This window comes from Bidens hawaiensis, unplaced genomic scaffold (assembly GCF_021521415.1).
Source record: "Bidens hawaiensis isolate Kalapana, Puna unplaced genomic scaffold, B.hawaiensis_p1.1 tig00004269_1, whole genome shotgun sequence".
NCBI classification, from domain to species: domain Eukaryota; kingdom Viridiplantae; phylum Streptophyta; class Magnoliopsida; order Asterales; family Asteraceae; genus Bidens; species Bidens hawaiensis.
Window position 1 is genome coordinate 699139 of NW_027491256.1, and position 21997 is coordinate 721135.

The 21997-nt window shown below is 35.3% G+C and overlaps 1 protein-coding gene and 1 non-coding gene across 2 annotated transcripts; both read right to left on the reverse strand.

Moving 5' to 3' along the window:
- Positions 1–14249: 14249 nt before the first annotated feature.
- Positions 14250–14320, reverse strand: TRNAC-GCA (transfer RNA cysteine (anticodon GCA)). The gene has a single exon. It is a non-coding gene; the product is annotated as a tRNA-Cys (tRNA).
- A 3815-nt stretch (positions 14321–18135) lies between these two features.
- LOC143625965 (protein NUCLEAR FUSION DEFECTIVE 4-like) lies at positions 18136–20419 on the reverse strand. Its single transcript, XM_077096176.1, has 2 exons — positions 19996–20419; positions 18136–19556 (listed from the first exon to the last, which is right to left on the reverse strand). Exons 1-2 carry the CDS (start codon positions 20342–20344, stop codon positions 18166–18168), a joined length of 1740 nt encoding a protein of 579 aa, XP_076952291.1. The 5' UTR covers positions 20345–20419; the 3' UTR covers positions 18136–18165.
- Positions 20420–21997: the final 1578 nt, after the last annotated feature.

Genomic DNA, 21997 nt, shown 5'->3' on the forward strand with positions numbered 1-21997 from the left:
CGAGTCACACTGGCAGGGGGACTGTTTGATAACCAGTGTCGTGTGTTAGAGATTGTTGATCCATAAGGTTTGTCTAGTTAGTCAATCTAATTTGATCTTTGACAATTAATCTATTAAGTGAACATGAGATTACTGATTATTTACTTGCTTGAACTCCGGGTGTGATTTGTCTTGTTTATTGATTAAACTTTGCTTAGTTTACTTGTTTGATATTAAATCCAATCTTTTGCTAGTGTGATTAGCATTGTAAATTGTTACTTCATAATTTTAGTAACTAGTTACACTTTACACTGACCACATACTCTTCATGGTTCAACACCCTACTTGCCCTAACTAGCTTAATGTGATTAGGAACACTATTTAATATTGTTTTTGACTAGATATCGACAATATAACGTCAAACGCGGATGCCACCTTTGCAACTTCCGTAATTACCCACCTATGCAACCTCTGATTTTCCGGCTAGTGGAACCACATCCAAACTAATTCGGCAAAATTGATGATGCAAGTGAGTTTTAATGATTGAATTGAAGATGCATTGATGGATATATTTTAAACTTGAATTGATGAATGGTGGGGAGAGATGGTGATGATATAGTGGTTGCATGGTTAGATTTATAACTCGTGTTTGAGTTGTGTTCTTGAATTAATAAACACGGAATCGTAACTCTTAACGTTGTTGGTGGTGTATCAAAGAATTATAACTCCATCATCTTATCATATTATGTTTTTGAAGAAAAGAAGCAATCGAGCTTCTGAATTGTATAAGATTGTTTCCACCAAACAAAGACGTAAAGAAAGGTTTTTCGTTTTTCTAGGTCCACGTCAAAGAATACTATCGACTCAATAAGGTTCTAGATCCCAGTTTGTTTCTCCAACAGTGTTGGTGTTGCTAGGGTTTAGTGGTGGCGGGTGAATTGCATGAGGGAGAGAGAGAGAAAATTCCTATAATGTGTCAAGTAAGCTGCCACATAAGCAATTTTTTACAACTAGGCATGTCACGTTAGCAAATCAATAATGAAGTTAACATCCGTTAGTCGCGATCCGTTAAAAACAAATACCCCCTAGTCGTGTAACATCCTTGGCAAACACAACGTTGTCCCACTCTTAGACTATCCCACATCGGCCATGCACAAGAGAGATCACTGGTTCATAAGTAATGTCCTGCCTCTTCAATCACCAACGCGTTTTGGGCAACCAAAAAACAAATCCGTGAGCTCTTCGTGGGCAGAGTGGACAATATTGGTGGTGCGAGGGGCCGGGGTGTTACAGTTGGTATCAAAGCCACTCTTGTGCCGTTCGGGATGTTGGGACGCGCCTCATCGAGGACGATGAGTCCAGAGGGGGGTTGTCTGTAACATCCTTGGCAAACACAACATTGTCCCACTCTTAGACTATCCCACATCGGCCATGCACAAGAGAGATCACTGGTTCATAAGTAATGTCCTGCCTCTTCAATCACCAACGCGTTTTGGGCAACCAAAAAACAAATCCGTGAGCTCTTCGTGGGCAGAGCGGACAATATTGGTGGTGCGAGGGGCCGGGGTGTTACAAGTCGGGACCGCCACCAACCAAGTTAAAAATTAGGACTATTATTTGCCAATAGGACATGGTTAAGATTATTTAAAACTAGTATTCATTTTTATAAATGGTAAAAAAATATTTACTATTTATAAACACTATCATTATAAAAAAAGTAAATAGCAAAATTATATTTCAAACCTAATAATTTATTTACAAGAATTATAAAAAAAATCTTACAAACTCATATTAAAAAGTATTCACTCTGTCTTTAATAAAATTTATATAAAAAAACTAAACAAGATTGTGTTTTTAATTTTTTTTAAAAAGTCAAACATTATCAGTTATAAAATAAAAACCAAAATGTGTGTGAAATGAATTGTCTAAAAAGAAAAAAGGAAAAGAAAATGTAATATAGTCCGATATTTGTTTGACATATAACATGAACTTAGGTTGCAATCTAGGTTTCCATGACAACCGGGTTGGGATGTTTCTGGACTTTCTTCATTTTTATTAATTTCATATGGCAACCTGTATACAACTTGGGACATCTTAAATGAAAGGCCACCATATATGTGAAAAATACGTGTGGAACTATTCCTTGCAAGTTACAAATATCAAAATATTTTTCATAAACATATACAAAAGTAGAGGGCGGTTACCGTACGTTAATCACTTATCGTACAAACAGTACGCGACACAATCAAGCGTTCGATCAAGTTTTTTAAAACACGCGTCTCTTTCTTCAAAAAGGGTAACATCGTCAATTAGTCTCCCTAAAATCACTCTCATTAATCAACCTATTAAGAGAGCGGTTACCGGTGAAGAAAGCGTACTCATTCAATCAACTAAAACTATCAACTGTTCAGGTGACAAAGCAACTGAAGCACACTACATTCAATCGTAAAATGAAGATGGATAAAACACAGAACCCTAACTCATCTGCTTCAACGAAAGAACGAAGATCAAAGCATAAACAAGATAAACCTCAGATTATGAATAAATCATGTGTTTGTTTATTATTCTTGTAATCGTTTTAGGTTTTAGAGAGGTTTTAACAGATGGTTTCATGAGCGTTTGACAACAATCAGTGGATGTAATCGTTTTAGGGTTTAATTTTATGTTAAACTGTATTATTTGTTTTTAACTATTGGTTATTACGTTGTCAATTAACCTTTGTTTGTAAGCGTTTGAAAAGCGTTTGCGTTGATTTTATCATATTGGTATACCAAGTGTTAAATAACTACTCTTGTGCGTTTGATGAGCGTTTGGTAAGCTTGTTTGTGATAACTGGCCAACTGGTTCTGCATATAGTATTAGGCGTTTGATGAGCGTTTGACAAGCGTTTACTAAGCTTGTGTGTAATAACAAAACAACTGTTTCTGCATATAGTATTAGATGCTCTTTAACTGGTCTTGTGCGTTTGATGAGCGTTTAGTTAGCTTGTTTGTGATAACTGACCAACTGGTTCCGCATAAAGTATTAGGCGTTTGATGAGCGTTTGGTAAGATTGTTTGTGATAACTGACCAACTGGTTCTGCATATAGTATTAGGCGTTTGATGAGCGTTTGACAAGCGTTTACTAAGCTTGTGTGTAATAACTAAACAACTGTTTCTGCATATAGTATTAGATGCTCTTTAACTGGTCTTGTGCGTTTGATGAGCGTTTAGTAAGCTTGTTTGTGATAACTGACCAACTGGTTCTGCATAAAGTATTAGGCGTTTGATGAGCGTTTGGTAAGCTTGTTTGTGATAACTGACCAACTGGTTCTGCATATGGTATTAGGCGTTTGATGAGCGTTTGACAAGCGTTTACTAAGCTTGTGTGTAATAACTAAACAACTGTTTCTGCATATAGTATTAGATGCTCTTTAACTGGTCTTGTGCGTTTGATGAGCGTTTAGTAAGCTTGTTTGTGATAACTGACCAACTGGTTCTGCATAAAGTATTAGGCGTTTGATGAGACAAACGTTTACTAAGTTTGTGTGTAATAACTGAACAACTGTTTCTGCATATAGTATTAGATGCTCTTTAACTGGTCTTGTGCGTTTGATGAGCGTTTAGTAAGCTTGTTTGTGATAACTGACCAACTGGTTCTGCATATAGTATTAGGCGTTTGATGAGCATTTGACAAGCGTTTACTAAGCTTGTGTGTAATAACTGAACAACTGTTTTTGCATATAGTATTAGGCGTTTGATGAGCGTTTGTGATGACTAAATAACATGTTCTTTAACTGGTCTTGTACGTTTGATGAGCGTTTGGTAAGCTTGTTTGTGACAACTGACCAACTGGTTCTGCATATAGTATTAGGCGTTTGATGAGCGTTTGACAAGCGTTTACTAAGCTTTTGTGTAATAACTGAACAACTGATTCTGCAAATAGTATTAGGCGTTTGATGAGCGTTTGTGATGACTGAATAACATGTTCTTTAACTGGTCTTGTGCGTTTGATGAGCGTTTGGTAAGCTTGTATGCGATAACTGAACATTTGAGTTTTATGTGTGATCAGTTAAGCGAAAGGTTAAAACAAAATAAGTTGATGCCAGAGTCAAAAAGCTTAAGACAAAACATGTTGAAGCAAACTCTGATTCGGACTTTGAAGTTCCAATCAACAAATTTTTATCAAATAAGAGGAAAGAGGTGTAAGAGAGTAGTTCAGACTCAGACTTCCAAAAACCAGCGAAGAAGGTTGTTAAAAAAAGAAGCCAGCTGAGAGGGTACAAAAGAAACCTTTTGTTGAATTTATAGATAGAAAGTTGCGGCTCAGATGTGCACCATTTAACATTGTCGAAGCAGTGAGTGAAATGAGCTCTGGAAAAAAAAGATTGTTTGAAAGAAACGAGATTTCGTTCAATATTAAACCTGCAAATTATCCAAACTCCATCAATCTTAGGGCATTGGTTGCTGATAAACTATGATCACAAGTTTAATGAATTGAACATCGGCAGTGGTGTTATTAAGATAACAACAAAAGTTCATGAGGTGTTGGGTATACCAATTGGTAAGATACCCGTTTTAGACAGGAGTAGACCAAGGTTGGGAGATGATGCAACTACAGATCTGTTCAAGAACCAATTCTCGACTCCAAGAATAACTATAAAGCATGTGAGAGACAAGTTGACGGCTGATCAAGAAGTTGGTGACATGTTTAAAATTAATTTTATTGTGTTGTTCAACACATGTATAGGATTTATAACAAAATCAACAACAGTCAACCAACGATTCATCATCGCAATCGATAAAATCTCAGATATTCCAAATATGGACTGGTGTAGCTATGTAATTGAAAACCTAAAGATGACAAAGGAAGAATGGAAAGATGTCAATGAAGAATACAACGGTCCAATCACCTTCCTTACGATGCTTTACGCACATGAGTACCAGAAGAAATATGGTCCATTTGGGACTCCGGTCACAACACCTGCAGTCAACTACATAACAACAACAATTCTTGAAAGGATGGAGAAATACTTGTATAATAATGGACCTCCTTTAGATGATGATTCTGAAGACGAGGAATACGCTCCTGCATATAAGAATGATGTTGAATCTAATGTTGAAACTGCAAACAAAAGATTACTTGAGCCTACAACTGATACTGCTGATACTGGTAAAGATGATGTTGCAGCTGCTGGTGAAATTGCAGCTTATAGTGAGATTGCAGCTGCTGGTGAGATTGCAGCCACTGGTGACAAGATAATTCCTGAAGCTGCTGCTGATAAAACAGTTGATATTCCTTCTGCTGATAAACATGCAGAAACAGTTGCAAAAGAAGCTGAAGGTATTAAACGCTTCTTAAACGCTTATCTATATTTTTTACCAGTTTCATACATAAACGCTTTCTACATGCTCACACTTATTGCTTCACAGTTATCTCACTTGGAGCTCATGTGGTGCATCCAAAAGAAGCTGAAATTGCAAAAGAAGCTAAAGGTATTAAACACTTCTTAAACGCTTATCTATATTTTTTTACCAGTTTCATACATAAACGCTTTCTACACGCTCACACTTATTACTTCACAGTTATCTCACTTGGAGCTCATGTGGTGCATCCAAAAGAAGCTGAAATTCCAAAAGAAGCTGAAGGTATTATGTAACATTGTGAAAATTTCGAGTTCAAATTGTCAACTTTCCAAAGTCTAGGGACCAAATAGGTCAAATTCCAAACCTTAGGGTTTAAAAGGAAAATTCTGTTTTCTTGTCCTATTGCGATACGCGATAGGACAAAGGACAAGCCCATCGCGTATCACGAAGGGCTTGGTCAAAAGGTTCTAGAAGGAGTCAACAGCAACACGCGATCGCTGTCGAACCAACGTCATCGCGATACGCGATGACGTGGCCTGACACCTCTGGCACATGCTCTGCCATGTTTCCACACGTTGCACACCGTCTGCCACGTGTCCCGACACGTGGCCACACGAGGCACGTTGCCCGCCACGTGTCGACACGTGGCACACCGTCTACCACGTGGCGACACGTGGCTGACCTATATGGTGACTGGCTTGGGCTCCTTCGCGATACGCGAAGGGTGCCCAGGAGGCCATCGCGTATCGCGAAGGGCTTCCAAGTTTTTCCTATAAATAGCAAGTTCAGGATCTCACAACCCACATCCCAAATTCAGCATACAATTCTCTCTCTAACCTCTCTCTAGAAACTCACAATCATATATTCGACCCACCTCGATAAGCGTGTCCTGATTTCTCGTTTTTTCGTGCCATCATTTCCTCGAACTTCCTACCACTCTCCACCAACATATCAACCAAGAAGGTGTTTGTTATATCTCGACAACAAGATGGCGAGTCTCGTAAGGTGTGCCGACAAGTGGTGAGAGATTGGTGTTGTTGATTAGCGTGCCAAGGAAGGGACAACGAAAGGAAGGGTTAATCGAGAAGGAAAGAAGGTGAAGCGGCGTCGGAGTGCTGCTCGAATAGTTAGGGTTTCTATAAAGCCAACAAAGGTAGGCATAATGCCCGAATAAAATAAAAATAAAATATTATAAATGCTTAAACCTTAAGTCGAGGTTATATTCAATACCTTGATAAAAGAAAAGAAAACATAACAAAGAAAAGAATAAAAGATAAGATTATAAATATCGATAAGTATATATATGCGTGTAAATATATATAATCTTTGTTATGAAAATATTATTTAAATGATAATAACTATTCTTAAATAATAAAGAAAAGAAAGGATACGTTTTTTAGAGAAGAAGAAACGTAGGGTTTTATAAATAAATTAAAGGTTTATAAATTACTTTTAAACTAAATATTTTCAAGTAAAAGAAATTTATGAACTAAAGATTCATCGAGGTAAAGTTTATAAAATAAGACTAAAGGTCTTAAGCCGGATTGTATATCCGACTAACAATTGGTTATACTCGTACTATAGGTGAGAGATAGAAACGGGAAAGACCCTCAGACGGTGATTGAAGCCGATCTAAATCAAAAGGTGAATACGCCCCAACTTTTCAAACTTGTTTTCAAAACGAGTCAATGTGTTATATGAAAAACTTTACATGAGACTAAGTGTCTCTAAAACATTTATAAACAAGGGTATAAATACTGGCCTCAGGCTATCGTGTACGTTTGTCTGGATACTTTCATATGTGGTGGGTACATCACACCTGGTCACAATTACGCTCGCCTGCGGGGAGTATGACCTTGTGTATACGTATAGACACTCAACTATTCGAACGCTACGGTGTTTCGCTGGGGGAACCGAGTATAGAGACTTGAGTTTATAAATTGTATGATTTTAACTTGATTATTCCTAAGCCACGTTGGGCCGAGACCTACGTAGTCTCAAGGGTTGATTAAGTAATGAAAATAATTTTTAGTGTCAGCATATTCACCAGCATTCGTTGTTGACGTATTTTCTTACATTTTGTAGGTGACCAAGGTTAGCGCTTGGAGTGGCGAAGTGCTATAAATATCCGATGGCTCGGATCTTTTGTTTTAATATAATATAATGTAAATGGTGGTTTTTGTTAAACAATTAATCTTAAAACATTAAAACGGGAAACTTTTAAATTCCGTCTTTTGTATATGTAAATATTACACTTTTAATCCACAAGTTTATAAAGTCTTCCGCTAATAAACGTACTCTGATTGATTTACAATTGTGGTGCCAACATATGTGTCATACACCTGGGCCGTAGTTGGGGTTTGACATATTAAACGCTTGTTAAACGGTTATCTATATTTTTTTACCAGTTTCATACATAAACGCTTTCTACACGCTCACACTTATGGCATTTGTATTTCTTTTAATGATACATTAACATATGTCAGGGACATATGAGGGAAGTGAAATAGAATCAGATAATGCCGATCACAATGCCGAAGGCGAATTTGATGATGATGATACGTATTCACATTTGAGTTTGCAAATGCCATTGGGAACACACACGCAAGAGCTGGTCGACTTTTATATGACCCCACTTCAGCTATCTGGAATATTTGCTTACCTACCACCAAAAGAAATAAAGGAAGAAAAGGTGAGACATCCAAAAATCAGAATATCTTAATTTAATTAAAAACTATATTTTCATTTTACAGTCTTGGAATAAGAAAATAGATAAGAAGATGAAGAAATTTGAAATACTTTGCAAAGAAATCAATAAATTGGTACGTGAAGGGAAGGAAAAACATCTATCAAATCCACATATGTTTGCTAGGTGTTGTGATTGGGAAGACATGTTCAATCCTAATGTGGTTACCAAAACACAAGAAAGTGAAACCATGAAAAACAACACACTCCTTAATTTAAGTGAGAAAAGCAATCTAATTCTTTATCAAAAAATATATATATATGTATTTGAAAGTTCCCACTTCTTATACAGCTGCCGCAATTGAGTCAGTTTATTCAGATGCAGTAGTTGGTTCAGACACTGTGGTTGGTGAAGAAGGAAGTGGTACGATTCCTAAAGTTTATAATCTATCAGAAAAAAAGAAAAAATATGGGGAAACTGTTCATGATGCAGGGGTTAGTGGTGCAGGGGTTGGTGATGCAAGGTGTGGTGACGCAGTGGTAAATACAGAGGTTAAGGAGCCCAAAAAAGGTAATGAATCTCAAGTAAACAAAGATGATGAAATTATAGTAACAGAACTAGAAGATAATAATAAACTTGATTCAGTTGTCTCTACAGTACTTGCATGGGCAAAAGAAGGAATTAATATGCTTAAATAATAAACTTAAACGCTTGTCAAACGCTTTGTTAATATGTTTATATTTCATATGAAAGATTCACAAGTAGGATCGAAAGATGACAAGATGGAACACGCTGTTGCAAAAGAAGCTGAAGGTATTAAACGCTTATCTATATTTTTTTACCAGTTTCATACATAAACGCTTTCTACACACTCACACTTATTGCTTCACAGTTGTCTCACTTGGAGCTCATGTGGTGCATCCAAAAGAAGCTGAAATACCAAAAGAAGCTGAAGGTATTAAACGCTTCTTAAACACTTATCTATATTTTTTTTACTAGTTTCATACATAACGCTTTCTACACGCTCACACTTATTGCTTCACAGTTATCTCACTTGGAGCTGATGTGGTGCATGTTCATACAAATTCCCAAGAGTCTAGTGCCATTGCATCAGAGATGATACAAGGAGGTGAAACCAAAGATGGTGTTGATCCTATAAACACTGATGCAACTCTCGAAGATATCAAAGGTAAGACTATAAAAATGCATTTGCTTTATAAAAGCAAAAATTTAGTAATCTGCTTCAGTGACTTAAACTTGTTGTTTTCCAGTTACTAGAGTTGAAGAGAAAAACCAATGGGAATTTCAAAAGCTTACACTGGTATGTCACCAAGTGAAAATTTCGTTACACCGACATCAACTTCAAAAATGATACCCAAAGTTACATCTCCTGTATCATTAATACAAGAAAATAAAGACAAAGAGTTGGTGAGAGAAGAAAGAAAGAGAAAGTTACCTCCTGCATTGAAATCACCATATGTTTTAAGAGAGGTTGAACTAAACACAATAGTCACAGATGATGAAAAACAATTGCGGGGTATATATTTTTTTGCCTTGACGACATATGGGAAGAGATTTTCAAGACTACTTACACAGATTCATTTAAGGTGATTTTTGAGAGTTTTTGTCATGGTTTATATATAACAACAAACACAATGGATGCATTCTGTGAACTCATGAACTTTGAAGAAAAGAAAAAATCTGCAGAATCACCATTCAGGTTCTTTGGTACAAGCACACTGCTGGTATGCTTTAATTATACATGTTATCTTAAAAACGCTTGTTAAACTCTTTAACATGTATTATGTATCTACGCTTATCAAACGCTTATTTGAATTCCTATGCAGACAACTAACCATTATAATGAGGCATTTGGTCACACAAACGAACAAAGACTCGATGCATTTACGGACAACATTGAGAAAGAGATGATGAGATGTGATGTCAAAACAATGAAGGAAGTTTCTATTTTCTTCGTGCCAATACTACATAACGATCACTTCTATGTGGTTGTTTTCAACCTTCAAACTGGAGTGATAGAGTTGCTTGACAACAGTGGACATCCGGCTAATAAAAAGTTAAAAACCCCAGAAGACAAACAAACAGAAATCAAAAGACTTTTTGAAGAATGATACAAGAAGAATCCCCAAATTCTGGTAAACGCTCAACAAACTCTCACCAAAAATCTATTATAAAATTTGTGAAACACTTAACCGCTTTTAATGTATTTTTAGAGAACCGTCTTCTACATGTATCTTAAGAAAATCAATCACCCCATTGTTGAACAAATCAAAAAGGCTCCAATCACAAGATTAAGGATGTCATGGAGAACAACCGAAAACGGGTAGATTGTGGGATTTTTGCTATGAGACACATGGAGAAGTATGATGGGAAGAAACCGTGGACATGCGGATTTTACAAGGAATGTCCTAAACAAGTGAATCAGCTAAAAAAGTTGAGGACAAAGTATTTGGCTAAAATCCTTCTGTCGGATTTAAACAAGAAAAGAGAAAATCTAATCCAGAAGGCGCAAGAATTTAGTGAAAATAACGACAAAGAAATGTCCGGGGAGGAGATTGTTGAAGAACTCAAAAGAAGGCAACAACTAATTTGAATTTGTTGTCTATTTTAGTCAATGGCCTTATGTTAGGAAAAAATCAACTAAAAAAAACATTGGAATATTATTAATGCCACACAAAATACTACGGAGTACATGATTAAAAAAACATTACAAAACGCTCATCAAACTCTCAAACATCACCCACTTGCCTCCTACTCTAATAGTGACTTGAGAAAATCCAACTTCAATTTAATTGAACAGTTTAGCTCAAGAATTGCCTTTGATAATTCTTTGAACTATTCTAACTCATTCTTCCCTATGTCAACCATAAACAAAACCGCAAGATCTCGGATAGCACTAGCAGGCATTTGGACAAGAACATTCGTAATAACATCCCTGTAATTCTTGTTATTATTAAGCATCACAAACTCATGTGTTCGCTTGTCATGGCAAGCTTTGTCGGCGTACCTACTCAACATTTTTCATCTTCAACGCTTCCTTGAAAGATGATGAAGATGATGAGCCATCCATTATAACTGATTTTGAGATGGGTGGATATAACTGTGACGAAATATAGCATATATATAGGAAATATATCACGGTCCAAATAGTACAAAAAAAGGACAACAAAACAAAGGTTCATGGACCAAAATAGTGTAAAAAATAATAATAAAAAGACAAAACGCTTGAACAACGCTCATAAGTGCATGCTCACGGACGCAACATACGAACAGTGTAAGTTCATTACTATACGCTCATTATACGCTCTTGTACGCTTTCACACGCTAAGCCATCGAATCTCGTTAAAAAGAAACTAATTTCTAATCTAGTTTTGTCAAAAACTTCAAATTACATTTATTACAACTCATATGCCAAAATTTAAGTCCAAAGAAAAAAAGATTTTTGTAATGATAGCCTACATCAAATCACTTAAATTAAATTGCATTATGTCAACAACCAAACAAGATTAAAAAATATATATATCACGCTTGTATCACACTTAAAAAATAATAAATGCAGTTTGTGTGATGATCATAGCCTACATCAAATTAAATGACATTGAACAAATAAACTCTATCTCAACTACCCACAATTAGTAGACATCCAAATTATGTCTATATAATTCACATCCATTATTGTTAATCATATCACACAAAAAAATGTTTTCAAGTGATAAAGCCGTGAAAAGCATGGTGAATATCAAGCTTGACCTTGAGAAAGAAAAGGACGAGAAGTTTCTCAACGCCCTTCACCACTCACAGGCCAACAAGCTTCAAGAGAAATCAAAAAATCTTGATGCATTCAATGAACTCATGGAACTACCACACAGTGAGTTCAAGGCACAGACTGCTAAGTTCCTCAAGCAGCAGACTACATGCTACGACTCCGTGTATGGTACTTTGGTTGACACGGTTTCAAATTTGTCAGCCAACATGGAGTTCAAGGAAGACGGGCGTGAGTAGATCAAGAAACAGGGAGTGGTGGGGGTTGATGGGGGCTGACGGGGTCTGATGGGGTATGATGATGGGGTCTGATGGGGTGGGTCTGATGGGTTTAACCCCATGTATTAAAAAAAATAATAAATAAATTTTTTATCTTTTATCATACTCTTGTCATACGCTTGTCATACGTTTTTGAAACTCTTGTGTAAAAAAAAGGTACCTATATAACACACAATCTAAAACACAAAAAAAACTAACTCTTTCTATCTAAAACAATCATCTACGAATTCATTGTTGCGGTTGCTGCTGCAATGCTTTACAAGTTCTGCTGTTGTGCCCAGGTAGGTGACAAATTTGACACTCCCTATAACCCTTCCCAGGGCGACTAATGGCTATCTCTTTCTTCGATTTAATTCTTTTATGCGAGCCATGACCCTTGTTTCTTATTCCAGTAGGTACACGAACAGTAACTTCTGATGGCTGTTCAAAACCTAAAACAGTAGCAAATCTATCCCTTTTAGATGGACGTACCCTTTCATACCGAGTTAAGTCTGCTTTTTCAATCATCAAATTCATCTCATCTCTAACTTTAATTAATTCATCAATATCTGCAACATAACTATTGATAAGGTATTCATCGGCGTATTTTATTTCTCTAGAAATCTCTTTGATCTTCCTGTTATGATCATTACCAAACTCAGACATTGGAACTGTTCTGATGTTCACCGCAGCCTCTTTCCTCCATCAATCATTTATATATCTTTTAGGGAATTTCTTGACTTGATACATATTCATGACGTAGAAAATATGCCTACACAACAAACCATATTGTTCGAATCTTTTGCAGGAGCATATTACAATAGACTCTTCACCAAACTCACCATCCTTCTTAAACACGACCTAAAAAGTAAAACGCTTGTTATTTAACTTAAGCTTAAATAACTTTAAACTAAACGCTTAATAAACGCTCATAATTACCTCCAAAAAACCTGGAACATACGCATTAAAATCCTTTATTTTACACCTCAAAAACCCTCCTTCTTCTTCACAAGAACTGAATTGTGAAACACCACTAACAATTTCATTCATTTCATCTTGAAGATCATTAAATATAGCTCTTGTATATATCCTAACCGCTTCCCTTTCAAGATATCTTCTGGTTTTTAACTGCGGATACGTATACCTACTATCATGATCACACTGTCTGCCATTGTATCTCTGTATCTCATACAAAAATCAAAATGGTTGAAAAACTCGACTAATGTTAATTGAGAATTTGTAGCTTTTCCAAAAAAATGGTTTTCGCTCTCTGATCTTGATGTTGTACGCATCAATCCAGACAAAAGTTCATCTCTATAAAAAGCAGGTATCCAGTCAAATCTGATTTCATACATATCAGTAAGCCATTTATTCTTGTCAAGCTCAAACTCAACCATTATAGACTGCCATATTTCCTCAAATTCTAAATGACTAATTGAATCGGTCCACACAATGTTACATAGCCTACTCTTAAAATCTTCGTTGTTACATAAATCAGCCCTCACCTGATACACAAAAAACATGTTAAAACGCTTATGTCAACGCTCGTTGACACAATATATAATCATGTCACGCTCATAAAACGCTCACATATTAAACATCAAAAGAAAAAGACTATTGCCATTAAACGCTTGTCAAACGCTCATTATTCAAACTGCCTAAAACACAATTAAGAAAGTTACCAGTTAGCAACTTTCTTCATGATATGCCACATACATAACCTATGCATTGTATTTGGAAACACAGCTGCAATAGCTTGCTTCATAGCAGGGTCTTGATCAGTAACAACAACCTTCGGTGCATGACCAAACGACTTAAGTAGCATTTGCAATAACCATGTGTACGATTCAATAGTTTCGTTATCTAGTAATCCAGCACTGACAGTAACACTATGACAATGGTTATCAATTGCCGTGAACGGGACAAAAACCATCTTGTACCTATACATAGAAAATAATATAAAATACACACAAAAACATATACATACAGACAATCCTATACATAAACACAAACTTACTTGTTAGTCTTAAATGTAGCATCAAAAGATATAATATCCCCAAATGCAAGATAATTACTCTTTGAGTCTCATCAGCCCAAAACATACGAATTAACTCACGATCACATTGGCATCATATTCAAAAGAATAATGAGTTATATCAGCAGAACAGAATAAGAGATTCCGATTCGTTTGCTGATGAGGCGGCACCCGGATTTGAACTGGGGAAAAAGGATTTGCAGTCCCCCGCCTTACCACTCGGCCATGCCGCCAAAACGATACACAATAGGAGAAATTTTTACCTTTTTTGTTGGATTACTCAATTTTAGTTTATTGTACTTGCATCCCCTTTTGAATCCTTTTTCTAACTAAACTTATCAAAATTAGAACGGATGAAATGTTTTCTTCGCACACAATCTCTGAACAATCATCTCAGCATCATACTCTCCAATATAACAATTCAAACCTTGTTTAAAATTCTTACAATCATCTTTAGTTGCACCTACCTTTTCAAAACCAGCGTACTGTGTTCTCATAAGGTTAAACGCTTTAACAGGCCAAGTTCATATTAGAAAGCTCATAAATAGCTTCCTCTTGGACATGTGTTAATTTCCTCGCAGAAAAAACAAACTGCATATCAGAATCTGCAACCATTCTATGATTATGGCCTTCAACAAAATCATCTACCTCAAAACAAAATCACCGTCAACAGATTTCAACTGTATATGTGCTTTACAACCACATCTAATTGTCGGTCTCTTCCTCCTTTTGTATTATGGCTTTCTTGATTCATTACAATCACCTTTTGAATCATACATTTTAGCTGGCTTGTGACCTTCTTTACAATATGTAAAGTACTTGGTCTTTAGTACACCACCATGCACGTAAGATCCACCTTTACGAGCCCCAAATCCAGCTTTTTTAGCATATTCACAATAAAAATCAAATGCTTGATCAATTGACGAAAACCTCATTCCTTTAACAGGTATGTATGAAGAAGCAACTTCAGGAATGATATCAACCCCTTGACCTTCAACCAAAACACTTGATTCATCTACACAAAACATCAAAAATAAATTATAATCCATACACCCTCAACAAACGCTAAAAATTATAATCAAACCATTTTAACAATCCTAATAGTAACACGCACATAAGACGCTTATATTATACAACATTATAATCATCTCATAATCAGATATAGTAACATGCTCATGATACGTTCATATTATGAAACATCAAAAATCAAAGACAGTCTTAATATGAACACGATCATAACACACCCACAAACTAGACTAATCAGTTAACACGTGATTCTCATGAGAACTAACATACAGATTTACTATTACGCTAATCCTAATAGTGACACGCTCATAAGACGCTCATATTATTCAAAGTTATAATAAGCTCATAATCAGATATAGTAACACGCTCATAATACGTTCAAATTATGAAACATCATAAAATCAAACTAGACTAATCAATTATCTACAGCTGATTAATTCAAACACAGTAAAAACTTACATTCACGATCGTCTTCCATTTCAAACCCCTAAAATCACAAAAATCGCTTGAAAAACTGATTCATGTACTCAAGAGAGCTCAATTAATAGTTTTTGGTACAAAAATTGTTTCGTAAAATAAGAAATTGATTTTGATTAAGCTAAATATCAGGATCGTAACCGTTTATACGCAAATTACCAAATTTAAATGAGGAATCAAAAAGACAATCGTACCCTTCTCGCTTAAAAATACACGGGATCTCCTCAACCGCTTTCAACTGAATGATAAGTGTAGATCGGCGCTTGTTTTTGTCGCGTACGATTTTGTACGATAGGGATTAGCGTATTCCATCTTTTCTCTACAAAAATATTCTTTGGATTGAAAGTCTTTATTTTGGTTATGATGGCATTAATTGGTCAGAAAAACATATCTATCTATTTAACAAATACATAAATTATATAAAATTATAACCTTTTTAACATATGACTTTTGAATAAATCCAAGACTTTAGAGTCTATGATAGAAGATTCTTTATCTTATAACAACTTAGGCTGAGGGGTGTGGGGCTTCAACGGGGGCGCTAGAGCCCCTCCGCTCGCGCCCCCAGGCGCTAACACCACACCACCGGGGCGCTAACGGGGCGCTAACGCGAAAATCCATGTAGGCGTGAGCCTGTTAGCGGGAGAAGAGAGAGAGGAGCTTGTTGAGTTTTAGAAAAAGAGCCGTTGGGCTCTTATTAAATTAAAAAAAAAATTTGGTAAAGCCAAATTTTATTTTAGTACTTTAATTTTTATTTTATTTTAGTACTTTAATTTTTTGGTAAAGCCAAATTTACGGAACGTATCCGAAAGAGGTTGATCGAAGAAGACCAAGCCGAAAAATAAGAATAATGTTTTTTTTAGTACTTTAATTTTTATTTTATTTTTAGATATTAATGTGTTTTTTTTATTAATGTGTGTTTTTTTTAATAATTTATGAGTTTTTTTAATAATACGTTGTTTGCCTTATAAGATCACACCTTTTTGTTGGTCGCTAACTATTTTCTGCATTGACTATTTCGAACTAATTTCCAATATTTAAACCCACATGAGTCATGATTATTGGGATGAATCCTCTTTAGATCTGTGACAGGTATCGTACTTTAAATAATTTGTAATAATCTTTTTATTAAGATATTAAAAGTAAGATATTGATTTCTGTTTTCTTACTATAAACTGAGTTATATTTCAATTATTTCGGTTTTAATAACGGTTCTATTTGTTTATTCCGACGACGAATTTAATAATAAACCTCGTTACTTTCATAGTTTCATTTATATCTTTAGTGTGAACTGTTTTTCAAATCTTGCAGATTGGGTGGCCCTAGTAAGTAGTAAAGGGGCAACATGTGGATGCTAAGCCAAGTTGCGTTTTTTTTTTACACGAAAAGTTTAAACAATTTCTGATATTATATATATAGAATAGGTGAACACTTATAAGCCCATTGCTATTATAAACTCATTTTAATACCATGATTTTACTAATTGTTATATTTATTGTTGCTATAACTATAATTGTCGTTTAAAAAAACTTGTTTACATTAATTATTTCGTTAGCTTAAGAGGGTGTTTGGGATTCCTTATTTTTACCTCCTTATAACTTATCAACTTTTGTAAGTTAAAAAGGTGTTTGTGTAATGTGACTTTTTTTAATATTTTAAAGAAGGAAAAAGAAGTTTTGATACGTTAGAAAAGTGTAACTTATCAAAAACTCTTTATTTTAGTCAAAAGGAGGTGTAAATAAGGAATCCCAAACATGGCCTAAGAGCATTCCCAACTCATTCCCTACCATATATTCATATATATCATATAATTACACTAAAAATCAACGTATTTTCTTTCTCATATTTAATTAGATTATACTTTTTATACATTTATCATTAACTTTCTCTCTCTTTCACTCACAACCACTTTTTAAAAATATTAAAATATTATACGGTATGAATAGTGAAACCCCAAATTTAACTTTCTCATATAACATTTTTTCTCTCCTCTACTCACAATCACTTATAACCATACCACATAATTTACAAAACTCCCTCACATAATATAGGAAATGGGCTAAAAATGCTCTAAGGGGCATATTTTTCCAAACTTGATTAAGACACATAAATTCTTAAGGTCGTCACTAGCTCTAGTCATCCTTGGTGTACGTTTGTGGTTTGGTGATTACATCTCACCATAAATGAAACTTTTAAAACGAATATAATTTAAATTAAATAATTTATAAAATAATCGTCGTTCCCGAAAAATGAGTAACTTAGTCAAGGGTTAATAAAATATCACCAACTCTCTATAATCAATACTAATAAAGTATTAGACAGTAGATAAGATTCGGTGTCACAATAAAAGTTCTAAAACTTTAATTAGTTTAAGGTTTAAACTGTATTATAAAGGCTTAGTTTGTCTTTAATACTTTAAAGTGTTTTAAAGCTTTAATAAACACAATGTTATTAAACTTTTATAAGATATATTATTATTTCTCAAACTAAGTATATGTTACATATATTTTTGGCTAATAAGTAACAATCCATTCTTTAATTGACTAATTGTGTAGTCTAGAGATGTATCATAACATCATATACAAACACCATCAAGTTCCTTTACACCACCACCACCACCATTATGACCTTCGGCCACCGCCATCTCCATCTCGGCCTCCTCCCGGAACTTCTTATATATATCACTCGCGTAAAACTTTCTAGTCCTAGCCACCAAAATAAGTGAAACAAATGTACCAAAAACAGTAACCGCGGTTATAATCAGAAATGACACCTTGTAACAATCAACCCCGACACAATCGAGTGACTCACCGGCACGTCTAGCGATCCCCAACGCCTCCATCTGCCTCCTCGCCTCCCTGTCGTATAATTGTCCCGCTACTTTCACGTTCAAAATATACAACCCTATAGGGCTAGCCACTGACCCAAAGTTGTACAAAGTTGAGTAGTATTTCAAACCAAAAATCTCGGATATGATTGCGAAAAGCAAAGGCCATTGCGCACCGAAGCAAAATCCAATGACAACTGAGGCAAAATAGAGCGAATTCTTGACCCCGAACGCAATCAAAATGTGGCCAACGCAAGATAGAATTAGGGTTAAGGTTAGCAACAAAGGCCGCGGGACTTTGTACTTTTTTAAAAGATGTTCGGACCCGAACCCGGCGGTTACACGCCCGAGATAGTTCCATATGCTTACAAGTGACACGAAGGTGCTAATGCTCTTTTTAGGGTACCCGAGTGACTCGCCGATTTGACCTAAGTTGTCAATCGCGGTCAACGTGCCACCAACGCCGCAAATTGTGGCTAAAAATAAAGTCAACATGTCGACGGAGAAGAGTGCTTGGAGGATCGTGTAGTCCTCGCCTCTTTCCGGTGGTTGGAAGGCGGTCCGGAAGCATGATGGTTCTTTTTCTGGCCTTGGTGGCGAGGGTGGTGGTATGACAATGAGGGTTGATGGTGGAGTGGGTTTATCCGTCACCACTTTTATTAGTGACGGATCATCAGTCAATAACCTTTTGTTTTTCCAACTATTGTACTCTTCTCTTATTACCACCGCAAGTGGCAAAAAGAGAAGAATAATGACCCCAGCGGCACTGCCACCGTAGGCCCCTCGAGAAAAAGTGAAAGTCTTTTCAACTATAATCATTATCATTAAGAACCCGGCGAGGCCGAGTGATATGTAGAGAAGGTCATAGAACACTTTGAGCTCGTTCGCTTGTCGTATGACCTTCATGATACGAATTGTGCGTACAAACAAAATGGAAATAACCGCCGGGAGCCAACCGATGAGTAAAATAAGAGACGGTTTATCATCACCGTAGATTGCATGATAAATTTGAGTGATGATGGCTCCACTTAGGCCGACGAATCCCTTCAGAAGTCCTAGCACAACCCCTCGACTCTCTGGGAAGTTTTTTACACATGTCACTAGCGCTCCGGTGTTAGCAAAAGATTGCGAATTTGCTCCTACACGCATAAGCACAATATTAGTATCAATTGAAATCTCTATCTTCAAAGAGGTTTTCTTTGAACATGGACGACAAGTGGACGGGATTCAAGTCTTATATCAGGCTTAGTACTTCTCGGATGTACTTGTTAGATGTACTTGTTAGTTTGTTAAAATATCTGTTGGGATTTCAAAACCCGTATCTTGCTCCTTAAACTTTTATACAACTTTATGATCTAAGTAAATTAAAAATAATGAAAAAAACTAAACTTTATTGGATTAGTAAATTATTATATTATCCAAAAAAAAAAGTAAACAAGAATAAAAAAAATGTTTACAACTATGGTTATAGTAACGGCTATGAGTATTACTTCATACCCGTTGAAATAGAATTAATCACATACCCGAATACTCGTGCATCTGCATATATAGAAATAGATATTTAGAAACAAATCTCACCTATACAGATGTATAAACACATTTGCCAAACTGTTGGTTTGGCGATTCTTTTAGTAACACCCAACCAAATCATAAAATACCCAAAAAAGTTGAGTACTGATCCAATCGAGAGAACGACCCACGGCGGTGTAACCTCCGCGATAAGCCCCGAAAGCACTCCCACATTGCTGCCAACGTCTTTAAAGAAAGACAGCAAGTTGAGGGTACTCTGGTCGTATCCTAGGGAAGTTTTGATCTCGGACGAATAAAGCCCGAACATATACGTGGCACCTGCGGCCGACATGATAAGGAACGAGGCGAACACCATGAACCATCGCCCGTTTAGGATCTGGACCGCTAAGGAGGCCATTTCCGGCCTGTTGCCGATAATATTATCTAGGAGTAATAGTGGTCAACGTGACAGGTTGTATGAAACAATTAAGATATGGTAGCTCTAGATTGGTGCGGTCCGGTTTCCAAAACAATTGGTTGGGACAATTTATTGAAAAAAAGAGTTGACTAGATATGAAGAGAAGACTTTGTGACCTGTATGTGATGTATATACATTATTAGTAGGTGTATACATAATTAGAAATTCAGTTTTGGCGTTCTTAGTAAATGAATAACTAGATAATTATTATATTGTTATTAGTTAAATTTTTGTATGTTAAATTTGTCGGCTGATGTAACATATTATAAGAACATGGGAGTGTAGTGGATGGATTTAAATCTCAGGCCATCTCTCTCTCATGCAGAATTGCAGACAACTGTATCAATTTTCACACCCAAACATGTTGAAAATTTAAATATTTCTAATTAAATATATATCCATACTATATTAGATTTGTAACATAGTATACGTATATTGTTATTATAATGTCACTAAGAAGGAAAATAATGATTTTACATAAATTTTAAAGTTTAAGTAATTATGAGGATTAAAACACAATATACATAATGCGTTAAAGCAAAATAAAATGCTTTAAATCATTCACTCTCGTCAAATCTTCAAATCTCTTAAAATTTAAGAATTTTTGTGTATCCCACGTTGGATTAGATAACACCTTTTGATAAAAGAAATGACGACTATTAAAGCCGCTTTGTTTTTTCGGTAAGAATTCATTCATTCCATTTTTACCTTTCGTGTTGAAGTTTGGACAAAAACGTTGAGGAGGCCAACTCACAACGTATAAATGTTTTATAAACTAGAGTGGTTGGGCTCAAAATGTGTAATACAACTTTCGCCCTTGTTTACTTTGTTCCACGTTATTGAAGAAATAAAAGTAGAGGTCTAACCTACTCTATATAGACAAGATAAGAATTTGCAATAACTAATAAATTTGGTAACGTATACACTTATTTCTTTTGCTAAATAAGTTTTAATTTTAGTCTTTGGCAATAATAAGTTACATTTTTTTGTTTATCTTATGACAAAATAATTTGTAAAGTCAAGCCAAACTGATTCGAGTGAACCATCTTGATTTTTAATCGAGCTGAGCTCGAGTTTAAGAGTTTTAATTTCAAGCAAATTCGAGCCAACTCAATATGAAGTTCTCCGCAAACATCATGTGTGTTTACGTGTGTTAGTATAAAAAGGTCAGGAAGTGATTCCAACATTTGGATCAAGCCTATTTAAATTAAATATATGAGAGTTAAACAGTATGGTGTGTTTTATTTTAATAACTAGCTTTTGGTAATAAGGTAAAATGGTCTTTTGTTTTTATGATTTAAACTTGATAATTCTTAATTTAAATTATGAGCTAAAATACAGTAACATAAGCTAAAACACAGTAAACAAAATATACTTCTTTAATCTAAACTATAAAAAAAGACAGTAAAGATAAACTAAAACACAAGAAATCATATGATACACGACTTAATGTTTATAAACTAAAATACATTGCACATCAATGAATAACATCATCAACTAAAACACTATATGTTATTCTTTTTGTCTTGAATACAACGAACAATATTTTAAACAACATGAACTAAAATACTATATATATATATATATATATGG

Bases quoted from the DNA above. Each gene is read 5' to 3' on its own strand.
- LOC143625965 (XM_077096176.1), bottom strand. From the start codon at position 20,344: ATGGCCTCCTTAGCGGTCCAGATCCTAAACGGGCGATGGTTCATGGTG. The intron at 19,557-19,995 runs GTGAGATTTGTT...TTATGCGTGTAG, and splicing joins GTGTTTATACATCTGTATAG to GAGCAAATTCGCAATCTTTT.